This window comes from Ranitomeya imitator, chromosome 6, assembly GCF_032444005.1.
Source record: "Ranitomeya imitator isolate aRanImi1 chromosome 6, aRanImi1.pri, whole genome shotgun sequence".
NCBI classification, from domain to species: Eukaryota; Metazoa; Chordata; class Amphibia; order Anura; family Dendrobatidae; genus Ranitomeya; species Ranitomeya imitator.
The window spans coordinates 565,639,173-565,651,840 of NC_091287.1; the positions used below are offsets into that span (position 1 = coordinate 565,639,173).

The 12,668-nt window shown below is 46.1% G+C and overlaps 1 protein-coding gene across 1 annotated transcript in view; it reads right to left on the bottom strand.

Annotated features, from left to right (window-relative positions):
• LOC138643211 (cytochrome P450 2C20-like) overlaps window positions 1-9,793 on the bottom strand; it is a 206,524-nt gene extending 196,731 nt beyond the window's left edge. The window contains exon 1 of the mRNA XM_069732058.1: window positions 9,549-9,793. Within this exon, the coding sequence (XP_069588159.1) occupies window positions 9,549-9,585 (37 nt within the window). The 5' untranslated portion in view covers window positions 9,586-9,793. The remainder of the gene's footprint in view (window positions 1-9,548) is intronic.
• Window positions 9,794-12,668: the final 2,875 nt, after the last annotated feature.

Sequence of the window (12,668 nt, forward strand, 5' to 3'; positions counted from 1 at the left end):
GATCCTAACCAACCATGCTAGAGGCAGCCGTGGATTGCGCCTAACGCTGCCTATGCAACTCGGCACGGCCTGAGAAACTAGCTAGCCTGAAGATAGAAAATAAGCCTACCTTGCCTCAGAGAAATACCCCAAAGGAAAAGGCAGCCCCCACATATAATGACTGTGAGATAAGATGAAAAGACAAACGTAGAGATGAAATAGATTTAGCAAAGTGAGGCCCAACTTTCTGAACAGAGCGAGGATAGGAAAGGTAACTTTGCGGTCAACACAAAACCCTACAAAAACCACGCAAAGGGGGCAAAAAGACCCTCCGTACCGAACTAACGGCACGGAGATACACCCTCTGCGTCCCAGAGCTTCCAGCAAGCAGAAAAAACAAATTGACAAGCTGGACAGAAAAAAACAGCAAACAAATAGCAAAGAGGAACTTAGCTATGCAGAGCAGCAAGCCACAGGAACGATCCAGGAGGAAACAGGTCCAATACTAGAACATTGACTGGAGGCCAGGATCAAAGCACTAGGTGGAGTTAAATAGAGAAACACCTAACGACTTCACCAAATCACCTGAGGAAGGAAACTCAGAAGCCGCAGTACCACTTTCCTCCACCAATGGAAGCTCACAGAGAGAACCAGCCGAAGTACCACTTGTGACCACAGGAGGGAGCTCTGCCACATAATTCACAACACTTACCTGTCTCCTGCCCTGTCTAACTGCCATGTTATAACTGCCGAGTACTTAGAAAAAAAAGTACTTTGAATAAAAAATACACGAATACTAGTGCACGAATGCACACCCAAGCTTAGTCTACATTTATAGAAGGCTAGCCCTTAGATCACCTTTTTTTTTTTTTTTTTTTGTGTTAAAGCTCGTTAGTAGTGTTGAGCGATACCGTCCGATACGTGAAAGTATCGGTATCGGATAGTATCGGCTGATACCCGAAAAATATCGGATATCGCCGATACCGATATCCGATACCAATACAAGTCAATGGGACACCAAGTATCGGAAGGTATGCTGATGGTTCCCAGTGTCTGAAGGAGAGAAAACTCTCCTTCAGGCCCTGGGATCCATATTAATGTGTAAAATAAAGAATTAAAATAAAAAATATTGATATATTCACCTGTCCGGCGGCCCCTGGACATCACGCTGCTAACCGGCAGGCTTCTTTGTTTAAAATGCGCGCCTTTAGGACCTGCGAATGACGTCCCGGCTTCTGATTGGTCGCGTGCCGCCCATGTGACCGCCACGCGACCAATCAGAAGCCGTGACGTCTTCAATGTCGAAAATAGAATGACTCAGATACCATCCAAGCTGTTTGCTGTCAGGAACTGGAGCAATAGACATGCAGGATAGTTCAGCTCAGAGAATGAATGATATGTTTACCATCCAAGCTGCTTGCTGACTGTTGATTTTCTTTAAACATTCCAAAAATTCCTGTGAAACACCTGAACAGTTAATAAACTTTGTGAATGTGGTTTTGAGCACCTTGAGGGGTGCAGTTTTTACAATGGTGTCACACTTATTTTCTATCATATACTTCAAATGAGATGTGGTCCCTAAAAAAAAATGGTGTTGTAAAAATGAGAAATCGCTGGTCAACTTTTAACCCTTGTAACTCCCTAACAAAAAAAAATTTTGGTTCCAAAATTGTGCTGATGTAAAGTAGACATGTGGGAAATGTTATTTATTAAGTATTTTGTGTGACATATGTCTGTGATTTAAGGGCATAAAAATTCAGTTAGAAAATTGCAAACTTTTCAACATTTTTGCCAAATTTCCGTCTTTTTTTCACAGATAAATGCAGGTGATATCAAAGAAATTTTACCATTATCATGAAGTACAATATGTCCCGAGAAAACAATGTCAGAATCATCAGGATCCGTTGAAGCGTTCCAGAGTTATAACCTCATAAAGGGACACTGGTCAGTAAGAGTAAAGGGGATAAACCCCTTGTTAACCCTTGGTTCTGCCTCTTGTCCATCACTGCATCCCGCAACCTGCTTATATATCCATACAACCATAAGCAATGGTATTTCTAGGAAATAGATAGTCATTTAATTTATCCACTTAACAACTAGAGGTATTTTCATTTTTGCGTTTTCATTTTGCTCCCCTTTCTTCCCAGGCCCATAACTTTTTTATTTTTCTGTCAAAATGGCGATGTGAGGGCTTGTTTTTTTTTGTAGTATGAGTAGTACTTTTGAACAACACTATTGGTTTTAGCATATCATGTACTGGAAAACGGGAAACGGGAAAAAAATTCCAAGTGCAGTGAAGTTGAAAAAAACCCCTGCAATTCTACACTTGTTTTTTGGGAATTTTTTGACCTTGTTCACTACATGCTAAAGTGGACCTGCCATAATGATTCTCCAGGTCATTATGAGTTTGTAGATATCAAACATGTCCAGGTTCTTTTTTATTTAAGTGGTGAAAAAAATTAAAACTTTGTTAAACAAAAAATGACGCCATTTTCCGAGACCCGTAAGGTCTCCATTTTTCGAGATTTGGGGCTATAAAGACAAATTTATTTAAAAAAAATAAAGATCATACAATTTTTTCCACAACTTGGATCTACAGGAGACCCCATTGCTGTTCCCTGTAACTACAAGAAAAAATCAGAACCAAACCGAAAATAATTCTTGGATAGAATCATTTCAAGGAGTCAACTGAGGGATGTGATGTTTTCATTGGACAATGACCAACCTGAAATAAAACATTCCCGTATTGCCAGAATCAGTATACGTTAAAAAATAAAAAGACAAGTTGATAGGGAATGAATGAAGATCTTTGAACCTCAGCATTCGATGCTTTATCAGGGTGAATATGACATTTTGCTTTACATTTATGCATTTTAAGTCACATTTTCACTTGGAAGAAGGACATAAAATAAACTAAAATAATATTAAAGAAAAGTCTCTTCTCTTTATGCTCTTTTTTTGTGTTTGATGTATAACACAGGATTTGGAAATATCCTCGTATACACTGAGCACTTTCCTGGAAAGAACAGTTAAGATCTAAAGAAATATTTTTGGGACTTTCGATGATTTTGTTTCCAGTTTCCTATTATTTGCAGATCATGAACATCTTTTCTGTTCATCTTGTGATTTCCATCATTCCATGACTTTTCCTTCTTTGTGTTGCAATTTCAATATTGAGAGGCGAGTATAACTAATGTAATCAGTATTATGATCCGCAGAACTAGTAGAGGAGCTTCTCACAAAATTAGAATATCATCAAAAAGTTAATTTATTTCAGTTCTTCAATACAAATAGTGAAACTCATATTACATACAGTAGAGTCATTACAAACATAGTGATCTAATTCAAGTGTTTATTTCTGTTAAAGGGAACCTCTCACCCCCCAGGCGTTAGAAACTAAAAGAGCCACCTTATGCAGCAGTAATGCTGCATTCTGACAAGGTGGCTCTTTTAGTTATTGGTGCTGTAAATGCCAAATAAGATGGCTCTTTTAGTTTCTAATGCCTGGGGGGGGGGATGACAGATTCCCTTTAAAGTTGATGATTATGGCTTGCAGCCAGAAGCTTAGCTACTAGGGGGGCAGAGGGGGCGGTTGCCCTGGGCCCCGTGCTCTGAGGGGCCCGCCCAGGGCTACGCTACTATAACTGTATTAGCATGCACAGTGCGCCGATACAATTACATTCTGCGGCAGAGCAGGGAGAATCGATCTCCCTGCTCTGTCACCAGCCGCTATGGGGCCCCTGAGCAGGTGGGGGGCCCCGCTGCCAGCAGTGGGCCCCCCATCTGTCATCACAAGGTCAGCTGTGCTGGCATTTAGCCAATACATCTGACCACGTTGATGAGGGAAGGAGTGCTGCGCTACGTTCCTTCCCCCATCATCCCCCTGTTAGCGTCTGACATCACCGACGCCGACTCTGACAGTGGGAGCAATGACGTCACCAACCGGTGCCCGCTGTCAGGAGATGATTGGGAGCTCGGGGCACCGCTGGAACTAGGAGGAAGAGAGGCGAGTATTTATTGTTTATTTTTTATGGGGGCTGCCTTATACTACAGGGGCTGCCTATAGGGGTGCTATCTTATACTGCAGGATCTGCCTATGGGGTGCTGCCTTATACTACTGGATCTGCCAATAGGGGTGCTGCCTTATGCTACAGAATCTGCCTATGGGGTGCTGCCTTATGCTACAGAATCTGCCTATGGGGTGCTGCCTTATACTACAGGGTCTGCCTATGGGGTCCTGTCTTATACTACCGGATCTGCCAATAGGGGTGCTGCCTTATGCTACAGAATCTGCCCATGGGGTGCTGCCTTATACTACAGGGTCTGCCTATGGGGTGCTGTCATATACTACATAGTATGTCTATGGGGTGCTGTCTTGTGCTGTAGAGTCTGCCTATGGGGTGCTATCTTATATTACAGGGACTGCCTATGGGTGCTGTATTGTGCTATAGAGTAGGCCTATGGGGAGTGCATTATACTATATTTAGGACGATCTGGTGCACTATAATATATGGACACTATCTAGGGGGCCATCGTACAGTGTGGGGATTACAGTGAAGGGGCCATCATACAGTGTTGGAGCCATCAAAGAGTTTGGGGGCTACTAAGGGGTCAGTTTACTGTGTGGGTGGTACTATACAGTGATATGGCATTTTACTGTGTATAAGAGAGCATCATACTGTGTATAGGGGAGCTGTACATGGGGGGAGACTCGGGACTTTATTAAATGTAAAGTGGGCACTTATTGTTATAAGGGAACTCAACTCAGGTTACTGTGACCTTCAAAGGGGCACACAGGTCATTAAAACTTTCTAGGGGCAAAATGTGGGCTCTGTTTTCTAGGGCACTTGCTCCCGGCATTACTATATTATAGAGGGGTGCTTTTGAATTTAGAGGGCACAGAGAACCACACAGCAGGTGCAGTAATAGGGACACATATGACAGCAGCGGCTCAGTATTGGGGTATCAGGTGCAGTAATAGGGACACATATGGCAGCAGAGGCTCAGTATTGGGATATCAGGTGCAGTAATAGGGACACATATGGCAGCAGAGGCTCAGTATTGGGATATCGGGTGCAGTAATAGGGACAAATACGGCAGCAGCGGCTCAGTATTGGGGTATCAGGTGCAGTAATAGGGACACATATGGCAGCAGAGGCTCAGTATTGGGATATCGGGTGCAGTAATAGGGACAAATACGGTAGCAGAGGCTCAGTATTGGGGTATCAGGGGCAGTAATAGGGACAAATACAGCAGCAGCGGCTCAGTATTGGGGTATCAGGTGCAGTAATAGGGACACATACGGCAGCAGCGGCTCAGTATTGGGGTATCAGGTGCAGTAATATGGACACATACGGCAGCAGCGGCTCAGTATTGGGATATCAGCGGCAGTAATAGGGACACATATGGCAGCAGAGGCTCAGTATTGGGGTATCAGCGGCAGTAATAGGGACACATACGGCAGCAGAGGCTCAGTATTGGGATATCAGGTGCAGTAATAGGGACACATATGGCAGCAGCGGCTCAGTATTGGGGTATCAGGTGCAGTAATATGGACACATACGGCAGCAGCGGCTCAGTATTGGGGTATCAGGGGCAGTAATAGGGACACATACGGCAGCAGAGGCTCAGTATTGGGATATCAGCGGCAGTAATAGGGACACATACGGCAGCAGCGGCTCAGTACTAGGGTATCAGGTGCAGTAATAGGGACACATATGGCAGCAGCGGCTCAGTATTGGGGTATCAGTGGCAGTAATAGGGTCACATATGGCAGCAGAGGCTCAGTATTGGGGTATCAGGGGCAGTAATAGGGACACATACGGTAGCAGAGGCTCAGTATTGGGGTATCAGGGGCAGTAATAGGGACAAATACGGCAGCAGCGGCTCAGTATTGGGGTATCAGGTGCAGTAATAGGGACACATACGGCAGCAGCGGCTCAGTATTGGGGTATCAGGGGCAGTAATAGGGACACATACGGCAGCAGCGGCTCAGTATTGGGATATCAGCGGCAGTAATAGGGACACATATGGCAGCAGAGGCTCAGTATTGGGGTATCAGCGGCAGTAATAGGGACACATACGGCAGCAGAGGCTCAGTATTGGGATATCAGGTGCAGTAATAGGGACACATATGGCAGCAGCGGCTCAGTATTGGGGTATCAGGTGCAGTAATATGGACACATACGGCAGCAGCGGCTCAGTATTGGGGTATCAGGGGCAGTAATAGGGACACATACGGCAGCAGAGGCTCAGTATTGGGATATCAGCGGCAGTAATAGGGACACATACGGCAGCAGCGGCTCAGTACTAGGGTATCAGGTGCAGTAATAGGGACACATATGGCAGCAGCGGCTCAGTATTGGGGTATCAGGTGCAGTAATATGGACACATACGGCAGCAGCGGCTCAGTATTGGGGTATCAGGTGCAGTAATAGGGACACATATGGCAGCAGAGGCTCAGTATTGGGATATCAGCGGCAGTAATAGGGACACATACGGCAGCAGAGGCTCAGTATTGGGGTATCAGCGGCAGTAATAGGGACACATACGGCAGCAGAGGCTCAGTATTGGGGTATCAGCGGCAGTAATAGGGACACATACGGCAGCAGAGGCTCAGTATTGGGGTATCAGGTGCAGTAATAGGGACACATATGGCAGCAGGAGGTCAGTATTGGGGTATCAGGTGCAGTAATAGGGACACAAACGGCAGCAGCAGCAGCTCAGTATTGGGATATCAGGTGCAGTAATAGGGACACATACGGCAGCAGTGGCTCAGTATTGGGGTATCAGGTGCAGTAATAGGGACACATACGGCAGCAGCGGCTCAGTATTGGGGTATCAGGTGCAGTAATAGGGACACATACGGCAGCAGCGGCTCAGTATTGGGGCATCAGGTGCAGTAATAGGGACACATACGGCAGCAGAGGCTCAGTATTGGGGTATCAGGTGCAGTAATATGGACACATACGGCAGCAGCGGCTCAGTATTGGGGTATCAGGTGCAGTAATAGGGACACATACGGCAGCAGCGGCTCAGTATTGGGATATCAGGTGCAGTAATAGGGACACATACGGCAGCAGAGGCTCAGTATTGGGGTATCAGGTGTAGTAATAGGGACACATACGGCAGCAGTGGCTCAGTATTAGGGTATCAGGTGCAGTAATAGGGTCACATACGGCAGCAGAGGCTCAGTATTGGGGTATCAGGTGTAGTAATAGGGACACATACGGCAGCAGAGGCTCAGTATTGGGGTATCAGGTGCAGTAATAGGGACACATACGGCAGCAGCGGCTCAGTATTGGGGTATTAGGTGCAGTAATAGGGACACATACGGCAGCAGAGGCTCAGTATTGGGATATCAGGTGCAGTAATAGGGACACATACGGCAGCAGAGGCTCAGTATTGGGGTATCAGGTGCAGTAATAGGGACACATACGGCAGCAGCGGCTCAATATTGGGGTATCAGGTGCAGTAATAGGGACACATACGGCAGCAGTGGCTCAGTATTGGGATATCAGGTGCAGTAATAGGGACACATACGGCAGCAGAGGCTCAGTATTGGGGTATCAGGGGCAGTAATAGGGACACATACGGCAGCAGCGGCTCAGTATTGGGGTATTAGGTGCAGTAATAGGGACACATACGGCAGCAGAGGCTCAGTATTGGGATATCAGGTGCAGTAATAGGGACACATACGGCAGCAGAGGCTCAGTATTGGGGTATCAGGTGCAGTAATAGGGACACATACGGCAGCAGCGGCTCAGTATTGGGGTATTAGGTGCAGTAATAGGGACACATACGGCAGCAGAGGCTCAGTATTGGGATATCAGGTGCAGTAATAGGGACACATACGGCAGCAGAGGCTCAGTATTGGGGTATCAGGTGCAGTAATAGGGACACATACGGCAGCAGCGGCTCAATATTGGGGTATCAGGTGCAGTAATAGGGACACATACGGCAGCAGTGGCTCAGTATTGGGATATCAGGTGCAGTAATAGGGACACATACGGCAGCAGAGGCTCAGTATTGGGGTATCAGGGGCAGTAATAGGGACATATACGGCAGCAGAGGCTCAATATTGGGGTATCAGGGGCAGTAATAGATACACATACGGCAGCAGGGGCTCAGTATTGGGGTATCAGCAGGATGAGGGGTTTGTGTAGGTTGGGAATAGATGGTGATGGCTGGAATATGAGATGTGAATTGTGTCTTTGTTGTAATCTCTGCATCTGAGTCCTGGCTGGAGAAGTTGTCATGTCGGTCTGGACCAGATGGAAAAGACGTGAAAAATAAACAACTTCATCAGAAAGAATGTCAGCGGTAAGACATTATCTGTAACTGTGCTGTGATCTCTTATATGTTCTGTAGGGCTGGTATCTACCACTGACCATATGGCGGTAATATCCATGTTGGTCTTTATATAGAGATTATCTTCAGTAACAGCGCGGTCATCTGCTGAGGTTCTCCTCCACTATTAGGGTTCGTCACCGAGTTGTAATTAAGGTTACCTGGTTAGGGGCCACTCAGAAGCTTCGTCCCCCTGAACCAAAACCCTAGCTACACCTCTGATCTCCTCTCTTCCTTCTTGTTCCAATGGTGCCCTGAGCTCCCGCTCATCTCCTGACAGCGGATGCCAGGTGGTGACGTTAGACACTGACAGGAGGATGATAGGGGAAGGATTACAGCAGAGCGCTCCTTCCCTCATCAACACGTTTAGCTGTATCGGCTAAATGCCAGTACAGCTGACCTTGCGATGACAGGTGGGGGGCCCAATGCTGGCACCAGGACCCCCCGCCTGCTCAAGGGCCCCATAGCGGCTGGCGGCAGAGCAGGGAGATCGATTCTCCCTGCTCTACCGCAGAATGTAACTGTATAGGCACGCTGTGCACGCCAATACAGTTACAGTAGCATAGCTCCGGGTGGGCCTCCTCAGAGAACGGGGCCCTGGGCGACCGCCCCCTCTGCCCCCGGTAGCTATGCTACTGGTGCACTGGGAAACTGATCATTCATGATGGATATAGCAGTCATTTCGATCCAGCTCTATTGCTTCTGTACCCGTGCAACTAGCTGCAAGAACCCCACTGATACACATTAATGAACTTTCTGGAATCTTCTAGACCAGGGTCAACATCTTTTGGTCATCCAGTTAGGCAACTACAACTTCTAGCATTCCTGGTGGCTGTCAAGGCATTTTGAAGCTTGTAGCTGGAGAACTGAAAGTTCTTGACCCATGGTGTAGACCCAATGGTCTGGAAAACCTGGAATAAAAGATCAGGCTGTTGGAGAGTGGAGCGAAGAGTAGACTTTCCCTTTATCAGTAAAGTCTGGATATTTTACAGCCTGGTACGCGCCATTAAGTGATGGGTGTGTGAACCCTTAAAGAAGGGTCCTAAGAAGGAGTTAGATGGAGCTGAGTGGAGAAGTCTGTGTCCAGGGCAGACCCTGCTGTAGTGACTATGAAGAGCCAGTAAGTGATAGATGGTGAAGTCTCTATTTGCTCTTCATTCATTGCTCCCAGTTTTCTTGATGCTGCTCTCCAACAATACTAAGAAGACTGATCAACTTACCAGGAAATGTCCACGATCCTCGTCCAAATCCAATCATGTAAAAGCAGAAACGGTGTCTGGCACTTCACAGTTATAAGAATCCAAAATATTACTTTTCATGAATAAAACATCTCGTCTTTACCCCGTTTGACTCCTTATGTATTGTTCTCCTCATCACATGAGGAGAACAATAAACTGTGTGGAAGAATCACACAAGCATCACATGAACCATCAGTATTCAGACCCGGATATACAGTTACAAAGTATATACACGTAAAACATCTCGTCTTTACCCCATTTGACTCCTTATATACTGTGAGCCTCATTGCATGAGGAGAACGGTAAACTGTGGAAGAATCACACAAGCATCACATGAACCATCAGTATTCAGACCCGGATATGCAGATACAAAGTATATACACGTGAAATAAGAAAACAACAGCTCAGGTTTACCTGTGAAAATGTTTATCCCTATTTCTTGTATTTTTGCTAATTTGTCACATTAACCCCTTAGCTGTACTTGACAGATCTATCAATCATGAGGGTTGGTAATGACCATTCAATGGTGGACACTAGAGATGAGCGGTGTTTGAGTCGAACTGTTCACCAATTTAAAATTCAAGCTGTTTTGGGCGGTGTTTGAGTCGTTCGACGAACTCGAACAATTTTCATAAAATTTGGCTGTGCGAGTTTCTGTTCGATAACTGTTTGTTCACCAAAAGCCTAACTTGATTTGCACAATAAGGCCATGTTCACACAATGCGTTTTTTACTGCGAAACCGCCGCAATTTTGCCGCTGGGGGTCCGCAGCTGTTTTCCACGCAGGGTACAGTACAATGTACCCTATGGAAAACAGGAACCGCTGTGCCCACATTGCGGAAATTCATTGAAAAAGCCGCGCTGAATAGCTGCGGTAAAAAAGAAGGACCATGTCACTTCTTTGTTCGGAACTGCAGCGGTTCTGCACCCATTGACCTCCATTGTGAGGGTCAAACCCGCAGTAAAACCCGCAGACGAAAAAAATATCTGCGGGTTTTCTGCGGTTTGTGGTGCAGAACCGCTGCAGCAGGAAGTGCGTGGGCGGAGTGTGGCTGTCCCCCGTGCCCCAATCCCACCCCCCCATGCTCCGATGCCACCCTCCGTGCTCCGACGCCCCCCCCGTGCCCTCATCTCCCCCCCTTATACTTACCGGGCCTTCCGGTGTCCGTCCGTCCGTCTTCTCCCAGGGCGCCGCCATCTTCCAAAATGGCGGGCGCATCCGCAGTGCGCCCGCCGAATCTGCCGGCCGGCAGATTCGTTCCAGGCATATTTTGATCACTGTGATAACCTCACAGTGATCAAAAAAAAAAAAAAGTAAATGACCCCCCCCCTTTATCACCCCCATAGGTAGTAACAATAATAAAATAAAGAATTTATTTCCCCCCCCCCCCCACTACAGTTAGAACTAGGGTTAGGGTTAGGGGTAAGGTTAGGGGTAGGGTTAGGGGTAGGGTTAGGGTATTTTCAGCCATTTTAACCCTAAAAAAACTTCCTAGAAAACACACAGACTCTGCAGAGAAAACTGCATAAAAAACCACACTAAAAACCGCATCAAAGACCGCATCAAAAAACGCACCAAAACGCACCTGCGTTTTCTGCCAAAAGCTGCGGTTTTTAGTGCAGAAAAAACAGCAGGAAAATCAGGAATGTGTGAACATGGCCTAAAACTGTTTATCATTATTAATAGACTGTTTCAGTGTATAGTGGGCAGCGGGGGCAGGGAATAGATCTGTGCTGAAATAATGCCGATCTCCATTTTTTTTTCTTTCCCGCATTTACAGTGGGGCGGTGCAGTCTCTCAGCCTATCAGCAGTGCGCACACACACAGCAATGTGCATGTGATGCACACAAGCAAGGGCATGTGTCATTGGCTGTGTATGTCACATGTCCTTGCCCTATAAGAACCAGCCATTTTCTCCATCATCACCATTTCCTCACTGCCTCAGCTTAGTGTTAGATGGCACCGCTGCTGCTGTGGGCGCTATACAGTCTAAGGATGGTTTCACACTTGCGTTTCAAAACGCATGCGTTTCAAAAAAAATGTATGGTGAAAAAAAGCATGTAAACGCGTGCAAACGCTGCGTTTTTTTTACGCATGCGTTTTTGCACGTGGTGAAAAAAACGCGGCGTTTTGACGCGTTTACATGCGTTTTTTCATGCGTTTGCGTTTTTTAAACGCATGCAGATAAATGTGTGACAGCTGCCAATCATCAAAATAAAGTAAAAACCCACTATAAACAGAAAGAGCTAGGGTTAGGGTTAGGGGTAGGGTTAGGGGTAGGGATCCTAACCCTAACCATAACCCTAAAGGGATCCTAACCCTAACCCTACCCCTAACCCTAACCCTAAAGGGATACTAACCCTAACCCTACCCCTAACCCTACCCCTAACCCTAACCTTAAAGGGATTAGGGTTAGGGGTAGGGTTAGGGTTAGGGGTAGGATCCCTTTATCAATTTTATGGTGTGGGGTGGTTTAACAGTGTGTTTTTATGTTTTGTTTTTTTTTAAACGCATGCGTTTTTAACGCATGCAAACGCATGTGGTTAAAAACACATGCGTTTACATAGACAGCAATGCATTTTTTTGCCGCAAAAAAAACGCATGCGTTTTTTCGCGGCAAAAAAAAACCCTGCTAAAAATACTACATGTTGCATTTCTGCAACACAACGCATGCAGAAAAAAACGCACGCGTTGCAACAACGCGTCAAAACGCATACAAAAAACACATGCATTTTTAATGTTAAATATAGGGGAAAAAACGCATGCGTTTTTTGCCGCAAAAACGCAAAAAAAAAAACCGCAAATGTGAAACCACCCTAAGAGTGTTTTTTTGGAGCAAATTTTCAGAGAGATAGATTTAGGGAGTTGGGAGGAGTCGGGACTAGTTGTAATATCAGCCCTTTTCAGGGTAGGTTACAGCAGTTCATAGCACTGTTTGCCAGGCAGGTCTGTGCCAGTGCTGTGCAAGTGTTTGTCACAGCATTTGGTGTAATCTAGCTCAGCCAATCCTTTTGGGCTAGTAGCATTGTCTGATAGTCATCTGAGTAGCCCGCCTGTGAAGCTAGCTACACCGCCTGTTTATCTCAATTTTTACTGCATCT